This window comes from Sphaeramia orbicularis, chromosome 24 (assembly GCF_902148855.1).
Source record: "Sphaeramia orbicularis chromosome 24, fSphaOr1.1, whole genome shotgun sequence".
Classification (NCBI taxonomy): domain Eukaryota; kingdom Metazoa; phylum Chordata; class Actinopteri; order Kurtiformes; family Apogonidae; genus Sphaeramia; species Sphaeramia orbicularis.
In genome coordinates, this window is record NC_043979.1 from 665,455 (window position 1) to 689,003 (window position 23,549).

A 23,549-nucleotide genomic window follows, 5' to 3' on the forward strand; every position below is an offset into this window, starting at 1 on the left:
TTTTAACATCACAAATTTCTAGCAACCTCAGACATCCAAAACTGAGACCTTTTGTTTTGGCTAAAATCAATTTGTTTTTGATCCTGCAATAGTTTGCTTTACTATGTTGTGTTATGACCCTGGGTCATAATTTGTCTGTTTATAGGTGTATGTGTTTTCTGTTTAGTGTGTGTGTGTGTGTGTTCTCCCCGTCCTGTAGGTGTGCTGTGCCCCTTTTGTGTCTGTTTGTTGCAGGAAGCTGATTGGTGGAAGGTGATTGCCCGGCCCTTTAAAAATGGCCCTGGAGTTTCCATCCTCGCTCTCTCTTGCCTCCTGCCAGCTTTCAACCCTGTGTTCGTGTGTGTGACCGTCAGTCTTCGTGCTCCTGCAAAATTCGATTGTATATAGTTGTGAATAGTTTTTGTAAATCGAACCCTTTTCTGGTAGGGGAGGTCGGCTCTTTTTTGTTTCACTTTTTCTCCTGTTTTTGGTTAGGAAGTTTAGGCAAGTTTGCTGTATTTTATTTCGTGCATTTATTTTGAGTAAGTAATTTAGTTTAAACTGTAAAGAAGATATTTTGTTTGTTGTTTTAGCCGCTCCCTCCCCTAACCCTTCCTTAGTTGTTTAGAAAAAATAATTGGAATAAACATTGTGAATTTTAGTTTTTGACTGACGTGTGAGCTTGGGAGCTGGGAGGGGACAAAAGTGAGCACATTATGTTCGCCCTGGTAAACCCCTAGGCCGGGGCGTAACAGCTGCAAATAAATGTTAATTTTAGACAACATTTAGACTATATAATGTACATTTTTATTAGTAAGTTTTAATTTTTTAATTTTTATTTATAAATTATTAGAAATTTCTAGCAACCCCATACATTCAAAACGGAGACATTTTTTTTGCAAAAAATTAATTTGTTTTTGATCCTGCAATAGTTTGCTATACTATGTTGCAAATAAATGTTAATTTTAGACAACATTTAGACTATATAATATAATTTTTTTACAAATAAGTTTTATTTTTTAAAATTTTTATTTATAAATTATTAGAAATTTCAGGTGACCCCGGACATTCAAAGCGGAGACATTTTATTTGCTAAAATTAATTTGTTTTTGATCCTGCAATAGTTTGCTATACTATGTTGCAAATAAATGTTAATTTTAGACAACATTTAGACTATATAATGTAAATTTTTACAAGTAAGTTTTATTTTTTTAAAAATTTTTATTTATAAATTATTAGAAATTTCTAGCAACCCCATACATTCAAAACGGAGACATTTTATTTGCTAAAATTAATTTGTTTTTGATCGTGTAATAGTTTGCTATAATATGTTGCAAATAAACATTAATTTTAGACAATATTTAGACTGTATAATGTAAATTTTTATTTGTAAGTTCTTATTTTTTATCAATTACTAGAAATTTCAGGTGACCCCATTTGAATTCCAGGTGACCCCACGTGGGGTCCCGACCCCAAGGTTGAAAAACACTGAGTTACAGGAAGTCACAGTAGGGCAGGGGTGTCAAACTCATTTAGTTCAGTTCCATATTCAGCTAAATTGGATCTGAAATGGGCCGGACCAGTAAAATAATAATATAATATATAAATATTGTCAACTCCAAACTTTTCTCTGTGTTTTAGAGCAAAAAAAATTAATTTACATTATGAAACGGTCTACATCTACAAACTATCCTTTCAAAAGATGTGAATAACATGAACTGAAAAAAAATCAGTGTAATTTTATCAATATTCTGCCTCAGTTTATCATTTCCACATGTACATTATAACTTACAGATCACAGTGGATCTACAAACACACAAACCATTGAGTATCAGGCAGAATGTTGTTAAAATTGTACTTACTTCTCTTAAGACATTTCAGGTTGTTCATATTTGTTCAGGTTATTTACATTTTTTGCAAAATTATACTTTGTTTTAGTGTAAATACGTGAAAATATTTACATTTACAAGGAGAAACATTTGGAGTTGTCATTATTGTTATGTTATGATCGTATTTTACTGGTTTGACCCACTGGAGATTGAATTGGTCTGAATGTGGAACCTGAACTAAAAGGATTGCTTAATATCTTAGTATAATTTTTGCATTTCATAAATTCATCCCAAGGGCCAGACTGGACCCTTTGGCAGGCTGGATTTGGACCCCGGGGTGCATGTTTGATACCTTTGCAGTACGGAATCCATCAAATAAAAGAAGAAAAAGAACCAGGCGGAAACATGAGCTGCTGTAACAGAGGAGTGAGCTCCGTCTTTTCTTTAACTTTGAACCAAAACATTGGGATTCTGAAGTGGAACATCCAGTGCTTACTCCTGCTGGTGTTTATCAGATGACAAACTCAGCTCCATTTCCATTTTGAACACTTTTGTCTTCAGTTTTTCCAGCTCAACGGCACTGGGCGATGCATTTTTCTGTAACATAAACAGACAAATATCATCCAAATAAGTCCAATCTAAAGCAGTTCAAAGTGAATGTGAATGTTCTGTGGGACTAACCTGTGCCTCCTGCAGTTTGTTCTTCAGGGTCTGGATGGTGTTCTCCTGGTCTTGGACCCGTGCTCGGCTGTCCTGCAGCTCCGTCTGCAGCAGCTGAGTGGCCTGTTTGTGGTTGGACATGCGCTCGCTGGCTCTGACCCGGGCCTCCTTCAGCTCCTCGTTTTCCACTCGCACAGACTGGAAAACAAACAGGTCACCTTTAAGGGTCTCAACCCAAACATCACAACGTCAGTGACAGCTGGGGAGGCACAATTTTTCCAAACTGTGTAACTATAAATGTGTAAAATCATCATCTAACACAGGGGCGTCAAACTCATTTTAGTTCAGTTCCACATACAGCCTAATATGATCAATAGTGAGCCAGACCAGTAAAATAGGATCAGAACTTATAAATAATATCAATTCCAAAGTTTTCTCTATGTTTTTGGGTGAAAAAAGTAAAATTCCTTAATGAAAATGTTTACATCTATGAACTACACTTGTATATAACATAAAAATATACTAACAACCTGAAAATTCTGAAGAAAAATAAGTGCAATTTTAACAATATTGCACCATAGTCTATCATTTATACATGTGCATCACAACTGTCAGATCACAGTGGATCTACAAATACACAAAACATTTAATAACAGACAGAATATTGGTACAATTCCACATACTTCTCTTCAGACATTTCAGGCTGTTCTTATTTGTTCAGGTTATTCACATTGTTTGTAAAAGGATAGTCTGTAAATGTAAACATTTTTGTGTAATTTTACTTTGTTTACACTGAAACAAAGAGGAAAAAAATAGCTTTTTTCATTATTTATGGGTTATTATGATAGTATTTTACTGGTCTTACTTAAGGTTGAATTGACCTAAAATGATTTGAACATCTTTGACTGTTCATATCTTCAGTGTCATTTTTGCATTTCACAAATTTATCCCACAGGCCAAATTGGATCCTTTGGTGGGCTGGATTTGGCCCCTGGGCCGCATGTTTGACACCTGTGATCTAACAGAAGCAGATCATTCATAAAAGCATTGTTTATCTTTCGTATGAACCCCTCGATGCTCTCCACCAAGTTGAAAAGGTCAAAGGTTATCTTCATCATGTGGATCAAATTTTTTCTCAGTTCTCCAGTGGAAAATATGTGCATATGTGTAGCATTCGTGTGCAATATTTGAGCTGGTAAGTAGTCTTTACCATTATTGCCATAGCCCTTGAAGGCAGTGTTCTTTACAGACTTAACATAAGTGGGCTGGTCCAGTGGAAACAGACAGGTGGGACTTACTTTGACCTGGTCCTCAGCCTGTTGCAGCTGCAGAAGCAGCTGCTGGTTGTCTTTGAGCAGGTCCACCTGTGTTTGGAGCGGCGCCCCCTCCAGGGCCTGCAGCAGTGTGGACCTCTTCCTCTTCTCCTGTCGGAGCTCAGAGTGGCTCTGAACCTCCAGCAGCTTCAGCTCCCGCATCAGGACGGTGTGTTCCTCTGTCATGTCCTGCAGCAGTCACATGGATACGACATCAGACAAACATCTGATAGAAATAAAAAGTACCCTCAAGTATTTTCCACCTGGGCAGTACCTGCAGAGTCCTGGTCCTGTTCTGGATCAGAGCAGACCTGCGCTCCAGCTCACAGTTCAGGATCCCTTCCAGGTTACTGTAAGTCTGGGTCTTCAGCTGCTCCTTAAACCACTCCATCTCTCTGAGCTCCGTGGTCACTTCACTGCGAAAAGACACCAGGTTGGTCCGCAGCTTCTCCAAAGTGCCGCCCATTTTCTGCAAACAAGGTACAAAAAACAAGGTACAAGGTCAAACCAGATTATTATCTTTTTTTTTTTTAATACAAATTTGTTTATTGGGTTTTTTCTTTTTGAAACACACACACATAAAACAAAATAATAAAACTAAACACAAAACACAGGCTGGGAGTGGTCAGAAACTAAATAAATGAATGAATAAATAAATTTTATATATATATATATATATATATATATATATATATATATATATATATATATACATGCATAAATGCACACACAGGTATACATATGCACATACACATATCTTTCAGGCTATACATATGAAAGGTAGAGTACAGTATTCAATACAATGGAAGCTGGATAGGAAAAAAGAAAATCATTTTTATACAAAAGCTCTTGTCGTTATAGCAGATATATTCACATTAATATAGTCAAGGAATGGTTTTCATATTCTTTCAAAGGCATTGGTCTTGTGGTGCATGAGACAGGTCAGAAAGTCCAGGGGTTTGAATTCCATTAGTATCCCCTGCCCCCCCACAACTGAGGGGGTTTTATCTGAAATCCAGTGCTGTAGAATATTTTTCCTAGCACAAAAAGCCATAACATTATACAGTTTTTGTGATATCCATCCGGTACACGGACACTAGGAAGGCCCAGAAGCAGAGGAACCGGGTCGAGTTCAATCTCCATTTTGAGAACTTACGTCATTCCAGTATTTTTGTATTTTAACACAGGACCAGACAGTGAGTAAGATCACTAATTTCTGTCCTACATTTAAGACAAACTGGAAACACATCCTTTCTATATTTGTGAAGATGGCTTGGAGCAACATGTGCTCTATGCAGTACCTTAGGCTATTATTATTATTTTAAAAAAAAAACAACTAAAGAAGCTTGATGTGTTTTCTGCAGCATGAACGTATTTGCTGCGGTTCCTCCACTGAATCCCACCCACCAGCGTTTACCTGCAGGTACAGCTGCCTCCTGTCCAACAGCTCTGTGACTCTGGGTTTCCACAGTGAGTGGAAGTCCTCGTCTTTAATGGAGTAACTGGGGGCCTGTGTTTTACACAGAAGCACATCCTGCAGACGCCGCTCCTCAAAACTGCGAGATCGTTGTTGATCAGGGCGTCAAACAGGTTCTTGTAGCAGTGAGTGTGTGCCTGAAGGTGCTCCTGCAAGGAAACAAGTTTGTGCTTATTAGAAAAAAGGAGAAGCGACTTAGATGTCTATTCAGCATGTTACTAGCTGCAGGAAAAAAGGTAATAACTAAATGATGGATGACACAAGAAGAACCAACAATAAATAATTAGACAGACATAACCACTGGAATTTATAGGATGGAAAGAATAACCTTCACTGTAAATTTGAAGATGGATTTTTTTGTGCAACACTGGGAGGGATGTGTGAGATATGTGAAGCCTTTCAGATCTGATTTTGCTGAGGTGAATGCATGAATATGTACCCAAAAATCCTCTGAAGGAAATATGTTTTTGTGTTTTCATTTATACATTATTTATTTATCTATCCATGTGTGTATCATGGAGCCCTGAGATTCATCACCAATTTCAAATCTCACCCATCATTGTCTGCTTTATGATCACGTAGGATGGTTTTCTTTGTCGGCTCGCAGACTGAGTCCCTGGCATATTTTAATTTATAAGTCTGTTCTAGGTCTGCTCCATCCTACCTTCTGACCACAGACGCTTATAATCTTCGTTCTCAGGATCTTTTCTTTTGTCTGTTCCTAAAGTTAGAACTGAGCAGGGAAAAAAGGCCTTCAGGTTTTCGGCCCCATTCACCTGGAATGAACTACAAAAAGACCTGAAACTGAGGGATCTGGTTTGGTTGGACAGTTTTAAAAGGATGTTGTATGACTTAGAGAGAGAGAGACATGTGTCTGCAGATGTTGTACCTGACACACTTTGTCTTCATCTCATGGGCACTTTTTGCAAAGTTGACTTTGGAAGGTTTGACTTGTCTGTGTGTTTTTTATGTATTCGTTTTATGTATGGAAGTCTGTGTCTGTAACCATTTAATGTACTGCTGCCCGTCTTGGCCAAGACGCTCTTGAAAAAGAGATTTTTAATCTCAATGAGGTTTTCCTGGTTAAATAAAGGTAAAAAAAATAAATAAAAAAACATTGATTCTTTACTTTGAGATCCTGTATGCCAGGACCATGATGAGCTGCTGTAAATGTTTCTGGTTTTTTTTTGTTTTTTTTTACACCCACTCTCTGGATGTGCATAGTTTGTGTATTGGTTTGGTTTTTCAATGTATGAAAAAAAATATCCGAATTCATTCAATAAGAAGAGAATTAAAAATAAATAAATAAATAAAAAAGAACTGGAGCTGTTTGATTTCAAATGGAATGACACTTACTGCGATGTGTCCCAGAGTGTCCAGACTCTGCAGTCTCAGCCGACACACTGCGCTGTACACAGCCATGGTAGATTTAGATTCAGGTAGAGGGTTCAGAGAACACTTGACTCCTAAGCACTGGTCCCGGGCCATGCTGGAGACGCTTGAACACGTGTCTGCGAAGCCCTGGAAGTTCCTAAAGGCCGTCTGCGGAGATATTAGTGGGAAGTCGTTACACTCAGACTAAAGTAGAAAACTCAAAGGTCATGGGAGTGTGTGTGGGCCTTCGACAGTCTGTGGTCAGATCACCTGAAGCTCCACAGTGGAATTCTGCAGCAGTGCCGATAGAAGCTCCTTCTGATCCGAACTCCTCAGCTGCTCCCTGAGCTCTGAGATGGTTCTGTTGGCTTCACTGAGCAGCTGAACACAACAACCACATCCAAAAGTCATGAAATAGTAGGCCTGTAACGGCACATGTACCAAACCGAACCGTTTCAGTACACACCTGTTCAGTTCAGTACACAGCTGTACCCAAACGGCACAGCATGTTGAGAAAAAGAAAAATGAACTAAAGCCGTTGTTCAATGAGGAACTTTAAATCCACGCAAGTTCCCCACGGACATATTAAAGGAGCGCACATTGACCCAAAATACGAAATAGCAGCTGATACAAGGTTAAAAACAAAAAAAACAAAAAAACAAATATGATGTGGACCTGGAAGGAAGAGACTGAAGACCCTCCACCATCAGTACAGTCCAGTTTGGATCAGTTCAGGTTCAGGTGAAAGACAACGAGGAAAGAGACGTTAATAAGACGGACGTTGTTTACTGACTATGAACCACGGTAGCTGTAAAACTCTCTCTCTCAAAAAAAAAATACAAACCCTTACACACTCACATACACAAACACACATAGTGGCCTAAACTGTTTGTTCTCTGTCCTAAAATAAATAATTTGGTTCAATTTGTTGTCAGTGTTTCTCTTCAGTTTGTTTAAACAGAATACTAGTTTACCCTCTTGTTAATGTTGCACTTCATGTGGAATTTTTTGTTGTTCTTTTTCTGCAGTATGTGAACTGACAGAACTGGGATTAGATTTTTGTTGTTTGTTTCAAAACTACCTTTAAGGGAAAAGTGCAATACTAATGTTTAAAATACATTTAGTAATATTAATAATTAGTTTTATTTTCTATTTTATTTATAGCAGCAGAATTACATTATTCCTGTTTTTCTATATTCTATTGTGTCCAAAAATTGGGGGAAAAATGTTCAAAAATTCATAAATGTCTTAAAGACATTTTGAGGGGTTTTCTTTATTCCCGTACCGAACCGGAAAAAAAACAAAAAAACAAAAAAACAAACAAAAAAAACGAACTGTGGCTTTCAAAACCAAAAATGTACTGAACCAAAAAATGTGGGTCCCGTTACAGTCCTATGAACAATAGAAGTTTAGTCAAACCTGCTGAGAGGCCTCTGCTTCAGCTTGTTTCTCATGAAACGTTTGAAGCTGCTCCTTCAACTCCTGAACCTGACAATGATAAGAACACAGTCACAGTTGTGAATGGAATATTTGAGATGGAGATTCTGAGCCATAGACTGAAAACTCAAGAGCAGTGTCATGATCAGTGGGAGAAATGGACTAATTTCATTTCAACGTCACATGCCTAAAACCAACTATCAGGCCAACTATCAAAGGTTTTTTATGGTCAATGGATCCCAAATGTCCCTCATGTTTGTACTGTTCAGAATTCAAATGATAAAAATAAAGGAACAAAAAAATAAAAGGACACACAGTCACATCCCAGTTACAGCAGTGATACTGTCCTGCAAAACATTAGGGATGTGTATCGGCAAGAATCTGGTGATACCATACAAACAGTACTTGAATCACGAGAGAATATATCACGATACTGTCAAAAAGGCAATTTTAATTTTTTTTTTTTTAATTTTTTTTTTTTATTATTTTCATTATCATTTATTCATTTTACAATCATTTATTCATATATATAAATATATTTAAGATTTTTTATATATTTTTTCCTGGAAGAATTGAATTAAACCAGAAATCTGCACAAATACTAAACACATTTTATTTGATCCCAACAGGATCTAATGTTCTATCATAAAATCTTCCTGTATTCAAACTGAAATTCTGTTTTACAGACATTACAGTTTCAGATCCTGTTCAAATGTTCAGATTCTATTAGTTCAGAACTAACATCAGAACAGTATTTGAGTTCAATCCCAACAAAGGAACGAACATCTGCATCTCAGACAGTAAAAAGTGCTTTAGGATGCTTTGAATAACAACTATTTAATAAAACAGTGTCAAATTATAATAAATAACATAAAAACAATATATTTTTGATGTATTATTGGTAATAATGTAAGAAAAAATGATAGATATTTGTTTAAAATACTATTAACAGCCTGTAAAAAGGCCATTACTAAAAAATGGTGCAGATTAGAACCACCTACAACTAATGACTGGATACAAACTGTGAATGGAATATTTGAGATGGAGATTCTGACTCATAGACTGAGAACTCAAGAGGAACAGTGTCATGATAAATTATTATGATAGTATTTTACTGGTCTGATCCACTTTAGACTGACTTGACCTAAAATGATTTTTACACTATTGATTGTTAATATCTTCAGTGTAATTTTTGCATTTCAGAAATTCATCCTGTGGGCCGGATTGGACCGTTTGGGGGACCGGATTTGGCCCCCGGGCCGCATGTTTGACACCTGTGCTTTAAGGTATATAACCAACAAATTATGCCCTTCAATAAAACTAAACTGGAATGGACACGTCACTGGTTCTCTTCCAAACTGCTGCATATTTAACTTTTCCAGCTGGTTCAGCTTCTCCTGAACAGCACAGATCTGGTGTTGGAGAACACATTTAGTTCCCTTTGGAGATTTACAGCAGATTTACAGTGACATGTACCTGGTCCACCCTGTCCTCCAGTTCTGCTCTGAGCTGCAACCAGCGATATATTTAATACAGCTATGGCTGATGAATGTAAGTGTAATTTTCAAAGTAAAACCTGTCAGTCCAACCTCAGACTGTAGTGTGTCCACCCTGTCTTCCAGTTGTGCTCTGAGCTGCTGTTTGTCCTGTCTCAGCTCCTCCAGAATGTCCTGCAGCTGATCTCTCTCCTCCTTCAGAGCTGTCACTGTGCACAGCAGCTTCTCCATCTCCTGGCTGGAGCTCTGACTGTCAGTTTGCTTCTCAGACAGAAGATGGTCCCTCTCAGCTTCAGTGCTCTGCAGTTTCTCTGTCAGCGTCTGGACCTATAGAACGGACACAGTTAGAATCATGGAGTGAACATTTTGGGACTTAGAGCTGAGCTCTGACACACCAACCTGTTGATTTAAGGTCTCCTCGTTGTGTCTCAGAGCTTTCAGATCAGAGTTTATCTGCTTCTGTTCACAAAGATCCTCCTGAACTGACTTCAGAAGCTCTTGAGTTGTGGATACCTTAAAAAAACAAAACAAAACATGTGTGTCATTAACAGTAGAAAGTGCAGGAAAGTTAATAAAGTGATAACGTAGTAATGCTGCAACGTCTAAAGTGTAAAATAAAACAGAAAACAAATATAAAATATTCTACAACAGGGCAACCTGTGGCTCCAGGGCCACATATGGCTCTTTAGCATCTGTCTATGGCTCCTTTGGCCAAAAAACCTAAGGAACATTTTGAAATAAACTGAATGAGTCATTGCTTTTTAACATTGTTATTGGCCTAAATCTATTCCAACTTTGTCCATCTGCAGAAATGCGCAGGTCTCACATGGAATGAAATCATTTTTTCACAGCATAAAAACCAAAATGGATTATTTTCTTCCCAAATTCCATACAAGATGGTCAATTTGCATTTGGTCATATTTTGTAAGTAAGCCACTATACATGAAAGTTGCACTTTTTCTCCATTGCACTACTACATTATGTTCTGGAAATGGTGTCCATCATTTAAAAAATTGTACAAATCTGGAATGTTTTCTTTCTTGTAGTTGTATAATTTCATAAATGCACCAGACATTGCATTACTGCAGTTAAAAAGTAAGTTAAAAGTTAAAAAAAGTTAAAAAGCAAACTAATCCCAAATACGCTACAGCAGAGCAGCCACCTCATGGTAAAATGTAGATGGGTTTACTTTTTTTTTTTTTTCATGGCTCTGGTCAGATTTCTTTCTTTTTTTCGAGACAAAAATGGTTCTTTAGGCTGTAAAGGTTGCCGACCCTGGTCTAAAGTGTAAAATAAAACAGAAAACAAATCTAAAATATTCTGCACATTTGTGAAAATGTGTCACCAAGAGCAGAAAGTGCAGATGAATTCCTGCCAAACCACAGTGTAAAATCTGCACCCTTCCAAACTCTGCTAAACTCTCAGTCAGTGTGTATCGTCACCATGTGGATGCTGTGATGCAGCTCCTCCTCCAGCTGCCTCTTCTGCTCATTCACAGTGTGGACAGAAGCATTCAGATGGGTTATCTGTTCAAACAGTGGGGGACAACACATGCATTCAATTATCTGCACAAGAATGTCATTTTGAGTGGGCTGTATTTTTACTGTCTGTGGACACAAATTCCATCATGACTTCGAAGCCTTTTTCTGACTTCAAACAGTGCAGAGGTGGTGTCATCCTCATGATGTGGATCACACCTTCAACTGACTGATGCTTTTTACACACAGACCATGTTAGAAGGTCCAACAGTTATATGATAGAGGAGAAATAAAAACTGTACATTTAGAGTAAGGAAAGTGGTACTTCAGTAAACCCCCCAGGTAATATAAAAAAACTAGAATATTTGTTAGAAAACTGTTTTCTGTGAAGATCCCATCATAGTTTTATCTGTAACTGGAGGTCACAGCCCCATAAGTGTCCATGTGAGACAAACTGTGAACGTTCACCAGGTGGTCTGGGAGGAAGCTGCATTTCTGCACATCCTTTTGGCTCCGTTATCAGACCGTACAGAATGGAATTATAGATTTTGACACATCACAGGTCTGTTCAGACTGAGAACCCACGGTCCTTGGACACATGGATTAAATTCTCCAAATTATATCCATTTATCCTGCTGCCTACTCTTCCTGAAGTAAACTTCTTCTGTGATCTGCTGCAGCTACAGTTGATAAGACACGTTATTTTTCAAAGGTCCAACCTCAGACTGTAGTGTGTCCAGCTGGTCTTCCAGTTGTGCTCTGAGCTGCTGTTTGTCCTGTCTCAGCTCCTCCAGAATGTCCTGCAGCTGATCTCTTTCTTCAGTCAGAGTGGTCACTGTGCACAGCAGCTGGTCCATGTCCTGGCTGGACCTGTGACTGTCCTCTGTCCTCTCATTCAACAGTCTGTCTCTGTCTGCTCTCACACTCTGCAGCTCCTCACTCATGCTCTTCATCTGTTTAAATGGAATGTGACATCATTGGAGTTAGACTGTTGAATGCTCCAGTAGGAACATGTTAACTCATGTCTTCAGCTTCAGTTCATAGAGCTGTACCAGATCTGAACTCTTCTGATTTTGCTGGTGGAGTTCCTCCTGAGCAGCATGTAGAAGACTCTGAGTCTGTGCAGCCTGAAAACAAATCCAAACATTAGAAATAAAATCAGCAAAAGCCTTCCATACAAACTTCTGAGCAGCCGTTCTGGAACAACTGTGACACCTGTGATATATTTAATACAGCTATGGCTGATGAATGTAAGTGTAATTTTCAAAGTAAAACCTGTCAGTCCAACCTCAGACTGTAGTGTGTCCACCCTGTCTTCCAGTTGTGCTCTGAGCTGCTGTTTGTCCTGTCTCAGCTCCTCCAGAATGTCCTGCAGCTGATCTCTCTCCTCCTTCAGAGCTGTCACTGTGCACAGCAGCTTCTCCATCTCCTGGCTGGAGCTCTGACTGTCAGTTTGCTTCTCAGACAGAAGATGGTCCCTCTCAGCTTCAGTGCTCTGCAGTTTCTCTGTCAGCGTCTGGACCTATAGAACGGACACAGTTAGAATCATGGAGTGAACATTTTGGGACTTAGAGCTGAGCTCTGACACACCAACCTGTTGATTTAAGGTCTCCTCGTTGTGTCTCAGAGCTTTCAGATCAGAGTTTATCTGCTTCTGTTCACAAAGCTCCTCCTGAACTGACTTCAGAAGCTCTTGAGTTGTGGATACCTAAAAAAAAACCAAAACAAAACACGTGTGTCATCAACAGTAGAAAATGCAGGAAAGTTAACAAAGTGATAATGTAGTAATGCTGCAACGTCTAAAGCAGGGGTGGGCAACCTGTGGCTCCAGGGCCACATATGGCTCTTTAGCATCTGTCTATGGCTCCTTTGGCCAAAAAACCTAAGGAACATTTTGAAATAAACTGAATGAGTCATTGCTTTTTAACATTGTTATTGGCCTAAATCTATTCCAACTTTGTCCATCTGCAGAAATGCGCAGGTCTCACATGGAATGAAATCATTTTTTCACAGCATAAAAACCAAAATGGATTATTTTCTTCCCAAATTCCATACAAGATGGTCAATTTGCATTTGGTCATTATTTGTAAGTAAGCCACTATACATGAAAGTTGCACTTTTTCTCCATTGCACTACTACATTATGTTCTGGAAATGGTGTCCATCATTTAAAAAATTGTACAAATCTGGAATGTTTTCTTTCTTGTAGTTGTATAATTTCATAAATGCACCAGACATTGCATTACTGCAGTTAAAAAGTAAGTTAAAAGTTAAAAAAGTTAAAAAGCAAACTAATCCCAAATACACTACAGCAGAGCAGCCACCTCATGGTAAAATGTAGATGGGTTTACTTTTTTTTTTTTTCATGGCTCTGGTCAGATTTCTTTCTTTTTTTCGAGACAAAATGGTTCTTTAGGCTGTAAAGGTTGCCGACCCTGGTCTACAGTGTAAAATAAAACAGAAAACAAATATGAAATATTCTACATATTTTTGAAAATGTGTCACCAAGAGCAGAAAGTGCAGATGAATTCCTGCCAAACCACAGTGTAAAATCTGCACCCTTCCAAACTCTGCTAAACTCTCAGTCAGTGTGTATCGTCACCATGTGGATGTTGTGATGCAGCTCCTCCTCCAGCTGCCTCTTCTGCTCATTCACAGTGTGGACAGATGCATTCAGATGGGTTATCTGTTCAAACAGTGGGGGACAATACACACATGAATTCCTCCAGTGGTATTTTCAAATCAATCTAAATATGTGCGACGTTTAGTATAGCACAAAACATGTTAACTGTTAATCTATGAGTTTAGACCTGTCCCCAAAAAAGGAGAAAATTCAAATACTTCCCACAGAAAAATGCAGGGAAGTAGTGATGAGCTGATCCTGGTCTGAAAAGGGTACATTTGAGTGACCTTGACCAACCTTTTGTATCACCTTCAGAAATCCCCAGATTAAGACATCACTATATCATGACCCATAAATAGTTATATTTAATGAAATGGGATGGCACAGGAAAACTAGAGTCATTCAACAGGATAATGACACATGGCTGGACTTTCATCACTCATTTTTCTTCAGATGTGTCCAACCCCAGTGACAGCCTCCTCATCTCTAATCCGTTAGTCTTTCCATGCCAATGCACCTGAATCACTTCCCTCATGGTGAACAACTTCGAAGTGGACTCCATCACAAGCACCTGTTTGTTTACATCACAGGTGTCAAACACGCGGTCCGGGGGCCAAAACCGGCCCGCCAAAGGTTCCAATCTGGCCCGCAAGATGAATTTACAAAGTGCAAAAATTACCCTCAAGAAATTAACAGTCAAGGGCATCAAATGCAAAATAATAGCGTAATAAACCTCGAAAAAATGACTCCAAATTTTCTTCTTGGTTTAATGTGAGAAAAATAATAGAATATTATGCCTCTAAATAATGGCAACACCATTTTTTTCTCTTTGATTTATTGCAAAGAACATTAAATTCTGACATCCTTTAATAATAAAATGTCAATAACCTGAACAATATGAACAACTTGGAATGTCTAAAGAAAAATCAGTGCAATTTTAACAATATTCTGCCTGTTTTGTGTCTTGGTAGATCTGATCTGTAATGCACATGTAGAAATCATAAGGTGAGGCAGAATACTGATAAAATTGTACTTGTTTTTCTTCAGAAATTTCATTTTTTTCCAGTTACTCACATCGTTTTTGTTTTGGATAGATATAGTTTCATCATCTAATGTTTTTTTTTTTTCACTAAAAAATTTGGAGTTGTCATTATTTATAGGTTATTATTTTATTATTTGACTGGTCCGGCCCTCTGGAGATCAAATTGGGCTAAATATGGCCCCTGAACCAAAATGAGTTGGACACCCCTGGTTTACATACTAAACAAATACGTCACTCGGGCCGTTTTTGGAAATTTTGTTTGCGAAGTGGATTGTGGGAAATATGAATTCCACGCAGCTGCAGTACGACCATATTTGGTTTAACAAATTTGGTTTAATGAATTTGAGGAAATATTAATGATGAAAGTCATACGCAGCTTTAAAGAAGGACAATGTTTCAACACTTTGTGGTGTCAAAAAAATCAGTATTTTAATCAAAAGTATTCAGTTTGTATTCAAAAGTATTTAACCTGTATTCATTTGCATGCCAGAAGTTATTCTTGGTGTAATGTGTAGATTGTAACAGAGTAGCTGACTTTTTCTTCCTGGGAGACCCACAAAAGAACAAACACGTGTAGTCATCGAAAGAAACACGTGAATTTATGGAAAGTTCAAAACAGGGCGGGCAGAAAGAACATATGAGCTCATGGAAAGTTTCGGAAAACATGGTGCACAAAAGAAGTACACATGAGTGGAAATTTGGACAATCTGGGAAATAATTTACATATTCTGGGAAAAAGTTACATATTAATATATGATAAACTAATACTGGGAATTAGTTGCATATGTATATGTTTTGACCAATCCTGACAGACACCAAAAAGACCTTACTCTATCGGAGACAAGCTAAGAAGGGGGCTTCCGACGTGACGAGATTAATGTTCAAAACATGATAAAAATGGGTGTGATTTGTAGCTAAACCCAACCTACTTTTGACAATATAAAGTGGACTCCCAGAGTGAAAAGTCTGTTGTTTCTGCAGATATAAACTCAGTGTTTATTAATGCATGAATAAAACACTTTATGTGGCCTCCAGTTCGGCTCAATCTCCGACTTTGACTTGACTCTGTGGTGCATTTACTTGACAAAGCTCCACTACATAGATTAGGAGGACAGAGACATAAATTCAACATTACAGAGGACAGTGGGGAAGGGTGTCAAAGAGACCAGAGGTCTCCCATCTGTGGCAGGAAATTTACATGACAACTTATTGGAAAGACAATTTTTTTTCCTTTCTCTAGAACAGTGTTTTTCAACCTTGGGGTCAGGACCCCACATGGGGTCGCCTGGAATTCAAATGGGGCCGCCTGAAATTTCTAGTAATTGATAAAAATAAAAACTTACTCATAAAAAAATCTGTGTTTAGTTGACAGAGCCAATCCTAATCCATAACAGACCAAACTGAGTGTGAAACTGCAGCGCTGTGGTTCTGTTTCTGTGTCAAATGTTCATTGTGGTCAGTTTCAGATGCTGCAGCTCTTCATAATTCATAGTTTCAGTTCTTGTTTGTTCAGTATTAATTGTCAGCCTTGTAAATCACAGCTGGACTGACCGTACATATCCTGACCAAGGAAAATCCAATTCTCCTTTGTGCAGTAATCTGACACCTGGATTTACTGCCTCTGTCCACAATATTATACATTATAAGACTAAATGTCATCTAAAATTAACCTGGATTTGAAACAGGATAGAAAACTATTACGGATCAAAAACAAATTAATTTAAGCAAAAAAAAAAATGTCTCCGTTTTGAATGTCTGGGGTCGCCGAAGTTTGTGACGTTAAAATGGGGTCAGAGGTGTAAAAAGGACAGTTGGAACCACTGCTCTAGAATTAAGTGGATAAAAGACCCAGTCAATCAGTAGAAGTGGAAGGAAATGAGCTCAACACTGACAACAGTGCCCCTGGGTGGGACAGAGGAAAAATCCCAACCTGAGCAAAGGAAACGCCTTAAGCCCATCAATACAAATGAAGGCTTCTGCACTCAGCTGTAGAAAGTCCCTGAACCATTTTTGTTCCGGTGTCAGTTTCACTTCATTAAATAAAATTTATTTGCACATTGTTAATGTGAATGATTTCTTTGTGTGAATTCTGGTACTGCCATCGTCTGATCACAGTTTCAAGAAAATGACTACATTAGAACAAAATAAATGCTGACATGTTAATAAATTTATCCCCTACTGCAGTGGTCCTCAAACTTTTACAGTGGAGTACCCCCTGAAATAGACTTTTTTTTAATCCAAATACCCCCAACTCTCACTTCAGTATTCTGATAGAAAAAAAATTTTCTGATAGATTCTGATAGAAATTTTTTCTGATAGAAAAAAAAGAAAAAAAAGGCAAATTTGTTCTGTGCCAAAGTATGTCTGTTTACAAAAGTTTTGAAATATAAAAACAAACAACATATATTTAACTGTAATATATATATAAAAAATGTGTAAGTACTTTTGTGTACAATATAAACTGAAAAGTGCCCTCTTTCATTGATAAAATAAATAATAATTGGTCATTAATTAATAAATTAACTTTCATCAACAAAAAATAATCCTTTCTACTCAAACTAATTTTGAATAATATAAAATATAAGTGCTCTTCAAATGTTACCACAGACAATAAAACTATTATATGAATGCATTTATTGTTTTATATTTCAGCATTAATTCTCATTATTTATTTTGTGTTCAGTACATGATGACTTATTGAATGGATTTTTCCAAATAATTTCCAGTACCCCTGGGGGTACGAGTACCCTGCCAAAAGGCTTTGAAGTGTACGTCACCATGGTGGAAATGGTCTACATTTGGTTTGTTTCTTGTCCTGCTGCCTACTCTTCCTGAAGTAAACTTCTTCTGTGCTCTGCTGCAGCTACAGTTGATGATACACATGTATTTTCAAAGGTCCAACCTCAGACTGTAGTGTGTCCAGCTGGTCTTCCAGTTGTGCTCTGAGCTGCTGTTTGTCCTGTCTCAGCTCCTCCAGAATGTCCTGCAGCTGATCTCTTCTTCAGTCAGAGTGGTCACTGTGCACAGCAGCTGGTCCATGTCCTGGCTGGACCTGTGACTGTCCTCTGTCCTCTCATTCAACAGTCTGTCTCTGTCTGCTCTCACACTCTGCAGCTCCTCACTCATGCTCTTCATCTGTTTAAATGGAATGTGACATCATTGGAGTTAGACCGTTGAATGCTCCAGTAGGAACATGTTAAACTCACAGATGTCAAACATGCGGCCCGGGAGCCAAACCAGCCCGCCAAAGGTTCCAATCCTGACCCGTGGGATGAATTTGCAAAGTGCAAAGTTAGGGCATCAAACTCAAAAATAACATCATAATAACCTATAAATAATGACAACGCCAGTGTTTTGTCTTTGATTTAGTGCAAAAAAACATTAAATTCTGAAAATGTTTACATTAACAAACTATCCTTTTACAATGAAATGTGAATAACCTGAACAAATATGAACCTGAATGTCTAAAGAAAAGTAAGCACAGTTTAACTATATTCTGCCTTTTATTTAATGTTTTGTGCCTTTGTAGATCTGATCTGTGATGCACATGTAGCCTATAAATGATAGTCAAGGCAAAAATATTGATAAGACTGTACTTGTATTTCTTAACAAATTGCATTTTTTTTCAGGTTATTCACACCCTTTTTGTTTGGATAGATTGCAAATGTAAATATTGGCATAATTGAATGTCATTTTTTTCACTAAAACAATTTGGAGTTGTCATTATTTATTGGTTATCATGTTATTATTGTACTGGTCCGGCCCACTTCAGATTAAATTGGGCTGAATGTGGAACCTGGAAGAAAATAAGTTTGACACCCCTGTGTTAACTCATGTCTTCAGCTTCAGTTCATAGAGCTGTACCAGATCTGAACTCTTCTGATTTTGCTGGTGGAGTTCCTCCTGAGCAGCATGGAGAAGACTCTGAGTTTGTGCAGCCTGAAAACAAATCCAAACATTACAAACCAAATCAACAAAAGCTTTCCATACAAACTTCTGAGCAGCTGTTCTGGTACAACTGTGACACCGGTGATATATTTAACCCTTTTATGCATAGTGGTCACTACAGTGGACAGTTGTTCTCCAGCTGTTCTCTTGTATATTCATGTATTTTGTTGTTTTAGTTCCATATCAGCTGATAAAATGGATGCTCATGCATCATCCCATACACTAATATTCATACTGTTACTGTAACTTTACTGTTTTTGATAAACCTGATCTGTACTAACATGTTTGAGAATAAATCAATTGATTGTTTTTAATGCCGAACTGTGCCAGTATTGTTTTATTCTATTTATTGTCTTTTACCTCCTTTTCTGTTTCATTATTATATGCATTATATACAGCACTTTGGCACAGTAGTGTATTTTTAAGTGTGCTATATAAATAAACCTTGACCTGGTTATTGTTATTAGACTGTAATTAACAGTTTGTTTTTTAAACCAAAAAGGTTTTTTTTTTTTGCATATTATCTCCATGAAGTGAGTAATGACTAGTATTAGAGTATGTTAAAATGTGAGGAAAACATCACATTAGCTGCATTAAAATATTTTATTACATAGATTTACACAGTGTATCAGTAATGCATGTGTTTTTGCTTCAAAAATGAAACGCATGGTGTCCAGCCAAGTGGACATTTTGCAACTCTGTGAAAAATAGGTTCATTTAAAAATTAAAATTCAATTGCATTTTTTTTTATGCCTAAAGAGGAATAAAAACAATTGGGGGAAAAAAAAAATGTAGATTAAGGCTCTCATAATTCATGCATGAAAGGGTTAATACAGCTATGGCTGATGAATGTAAGTGTAATTTTCAAAGTAAAACCTGTCCGTCCAACCTCAGACTGTAGTGTGTCCACCCTGTCTTCCAGTTGTGCTCTGAGCTGCTGTTTGTCCTGTCTCAGCTCCTCCAGAATGTCCTGCAGCTGATCTCTCTCCTCCTTCAGAGCTGTCACTGTGCACAGCAGCTTCTCCATCTCCTGGCTGGAGCTCTGACTGTCAGTTTGCTTCTCAGACAGAGATGGTCCCTCTCAGCTTCAGTGCTCTGCAGTTTCTCTGTCAGCGTCTGGACCTATAGAACGGACACAGTTAGAATCATGGAGTGACATTTGGGACTTAGAGCTGAGCTCTGACACACCAACCTGTTGATTTAAGGTCTCCTCGTTGTGTCCTCAGAGCTTTCAGATCAGAGTTTATCTGCTTCTGTTCACAAAGCTCCTCCTGAACTGACTTCAGAAGCTCTTGAGTTGTGGATACCTAAAAAAAAAACAAAAAAATAAATACACGTGTGTCATTAACAGTAGAAAGTGCAGGAAAATTAATAAAGTGATAACGTAGTAATGCTGCAACGTCTAAAGTGTAAAATAAAACAGAAAACAAATATGAAATATTCTGCACATTTGTGAAAATGTGTCACCAAGAGCAGAAAGTGCAGATGAATTCCTGCCAAACCACAGTGTAAAATCTGCACCCTTCCAAACTCTGCTAAACTCTCAGTCAGTGTGTATCGTCACCATGTGGATGTTGTGATGCAGCTCCTCCTCCAGCTGCCTCTTCTGCTCATTCACAGTGTGGACAGAAGCATTCAGATGGGTTATCTGTTCAAACAGTGGGGGACAACACATGCATTCAATTATCTGCACAAGAATGTCATTTTGAGTGGGCTGTATTTTTACTGTCTGTGGACACAAATTCCATCATGACTTCGAAGCCTTTTTCTGACTTCAAACAGTGCAGAGGTGGTGTCATCCTCATGATGTGGATCACACCTTCAACTGACTGATGCTTTTTACACACAGACCATGTTAGAAGGTCCAACAGTTATATGATAGAGGAGAAATAAAAACTGTACATTTAGAGTAAGGAAAGTGGTACTTCAGTAAACCCCCCAGGTAATAGAATGCCGTGGTTCCGCTTCGTGGTATCAGCTCAACTCGACTCAACCTTTTTGCGTTTCCATTATGAAAAAGGACCTGGAATCTGGTACCCGGTACGAGTTTTTTGGTATCACCTCCGCTGAGGTTCGCAGACTGGGGACCAGACACTAAAAGGTGACGCATAAACACTGCAGACCACTGATTGGTCAGAGTCGTCTCTGGGACCCGCCATTTTACAAAAAAACAGATGCGGAAGTTGACACTAAATCTGTCAGTAGGTGAATCCACATGATGACAGCCTGTAAAACTACACCATGGTTTGTCCAGGAGGTTCAGACGGAAAAATTCTGCATGAGCTTGATGAGACAAGATGCAATGAGCGAGTTTATCAGCAACTGTGAGCAGACGACATAGAAGTAACGCGCCGCATCGCTATGACGTCCAGGTACCGGAAAGTCGGTAGATCTGTAATGGAAGCGCTCTGGAATAGGACCGGAACCAGAGTGGAGTCGAGTCGGTTCCACGTAGTGGAAACGCGGCATAAAAGAAGTAGAATATTGTTAGAGAACTGTTTTCTGTGAAGATTCCATCATAGTTTTATCTCTAACTGGAGGTCACAGCCCCATAAGTGTCCATGTGAGACAAACTGTGAACGTTCACCAGGTGGTCTGGGAGGAAGCTGCATTTCTGCACATCCTTTTGGTTCTGTTTTCAGACCGTACAAAAAGTAATCGTAGATTTTGACACATCACAGGTCTGTTCAGACTGAGAACCCACAGTGTGGGTGGACACATTAAGTCCAAACTGCAGCCCAGATCACCTCTGAATGAGGTCTGGGTTTATGAGATCCACTGTGGACATTCTAATCCTCCCAGTAGAACAGTGCAGGAAGGCAGTGACGCAGCAGTGCTCATCTGAAAAATGGGCGTCATCCACACATCAACCCCTTTTCCTCTGTAAAACTGACAGTATTCTGAAGCACATGTAAACCTCAACAGTTCTCAGTATGGTTATCTGGCTTTTTCCCGTAACCTGCGTTACACCTGCAAGGCTATGACGTATAAAATAAAGGTTATTTAAACTCCTGTCAGTCCAACCTCAGACTGTAGTGTGTCCAGCTGGTCTTCCAGTTGTGCTCTGAGCTGCTGTTTGTCCTGTCTCAGCTCCTCCAGAATATCCTGCAGCTGATCTCTTTCTTCAGTCAGAGTGGTCACTGTGCACAGCAGCTGGTCCATGTCCTGGCTGGACCTGTGACTGTCCTCTGTCCTCTCATTCAACAGTCTGTCTCTGTCTGCTCTCACACTCTGCAGCTCCTCACTCATGCTCTTTATCTGTCAGGGGCAACACACACAAACATGGACAGGCTTTATGTCAAAGATGACTTTTGCTGACAATGTGATACTGCTTTATTTATTTTTTTTTTTTTAATGTCATGGTGCGCAGCGACATGATGAAAACCTTCAACTCCACTCACCTTCTGGCTTTTGTTTTTAGAATGATGTGAAAATTCAATGAGGACCTTTTGTAGTTCAACATAAAATGGCACCTGTTGTCATAAATTCATAGTGAACTAGAAGCACTCAGAGAGCGCAGACCTCCGCCAAGGCTGATCAGTGGCCCCCCCCCCCGTGGGCCCCCCCACCCCGATCACCACCAAAATTTAATCATTTCTTCCTTATCCCATTTCCAACATTTCCCTGAAAATTTTCAAATCTGTCCATAACTTTTGAGTTATGTTGTTGCACACTAACGGACAGACAAACAAACAAACAAACCCTGGCAAAAACATAACCTCCTTGGCGGAGGTAATAAGTTTCTATCATAGTTTAACAGTTGGACTTCATTTTATGAATTATTTAACAAAATGCAGTCATTACTTCCTATGCACATACCCCCCCCCCACACACACACACACCTACAGCAGATTGTTGATATGTTCGGGTTTTTTTTGCTTTTAAGTAATTTTCCTTTAAATTCACCAATGTAGTTCTGTCGCTATTTGTTTTTTTTTTTTTCCATTTGTTGTTTTCTACTAGTTATTGTGACGTCAGACTATTCTGTTCTTCAGTTCACTGATGTTCTTCTATTGCTGTGGTTAGTCTTTTGTTTTGTTTGTTTCTGTTTCAGGGTTTGTTTGTGTCCAACCTTGTCCTGTTCTCCCATCAGGTAATATCCATACAGCAATAAGCTCAGGGTTTGTACACATTTTACAAGGTCAAATTCAAGTAGTTGTAAGGGTCATTTTCAATCGCTAGAGTAAAATCCATATCTACAGGAATACAAATACTCTTTTTATTTTTATTTTTTTCACTTTTAATCACAATGATGTACATTGCATTATGCTATAAACATCTAAAATTATGTTTCATAATAGCAAAAAGTTTAGAAATTAAAGGAGAACACAAACACAACACCACTTGGTGTTTTTAGATACACTCGCATCAAGACAAAGACTGAGATAAAAATGTACCCGGAGTCAACCTGAGAACACCCACTAATTTTCTTTTTTGACATAAGGTTTTATTTTCTAAATATATCACCTCTCTGTCAGTAGCTTTAGCTTGGCATCTAACCTGGCAGAGTTAATATTACAAATAAATAAATAAAACACATCACTGAGGTATAACTGAACTAAAATTCAAGCACTTCTCAGCCCTTGAAAACACAACATTGAAATTCAAGCATTTTCAAGGATTTCAAGCACCTGTACAAACCCTGCAAAAAAAATTAAGTCCAACCAATAGGGGGAATTGATCTAAGGCTCAAAACCTTCTTAGATCAAAACTATCAAGCAACCACTTATATTGGAGGCCAAATTGTTGAACATGACCGGTTAAAAAAATAAACAAATAAAAACAAATACCAGCGTTATCACGCCGATTTTCGTTGCTGTCACAGTACTTTGTCTCCACTGTCAGCTATCTAGAAGAACATGAAAACAGAAGAATGAGCGGTTCCTCACTGATC

At 38.3% G+C, this 23,549-nt stretch overlaps 1 protein-coding gene across 1 annotated transcript in view; it reads right to left on the reverse strand.

The window, feature by feature from the left end:
* LOC115415531 (centromere-associated protein E) overlaps positions 1-23,549 on the reverse strand; it is a 98,322-nt gene that overhangs the window by 13,382 nt on the left and 61,391 nt on the right. The window contains 21 exon segments of the mRNA XM_030129120.1: positions 2,305-2,405; positions 2,490-2,666; positions 3,767-3,970; positions 4,056-4,250; positions 5,199-5,339; positions 5,342-5,407; positions 6,615-6,800; positions 6,903-7,013; positions 8,052-8,120; positions 9,659-9,892; positions 9,965-10,078; positions 11,008-11,091; positions 11,763-11,996; positions 12,096-12,170; positions 12,332-12,565; positions 12,638-12,751; positions 13,645-13,728; positions 19,545-19,735; positions 19,848-19,962; positions 20,220-20,303; positions 21,680-21,913. Coding sequence (XP_029984980.1) covers positions 2,305-2,405; positions 2,490-2,666; positions 3,767-3,970; positions 4,056-4,250; positions 5,199-5,339; positions 5,342-5,407; positions 6,615-6,800; positions 6,903-7,013; positions 8,052-8,120; positions 9,659-9,892; positions 9,965-10,078; positions 11,008-11,091; positions 11,763-11,996; positions 12,096-12,170; positions 12,332-12,565; positions 12,638-12,751; positions 13,645-13,728; positions 19,545-19,735; positions 19,848-19,962; positions 20,220-20,303; positions 21,680-21,913 — 3,047 coding nt within the window.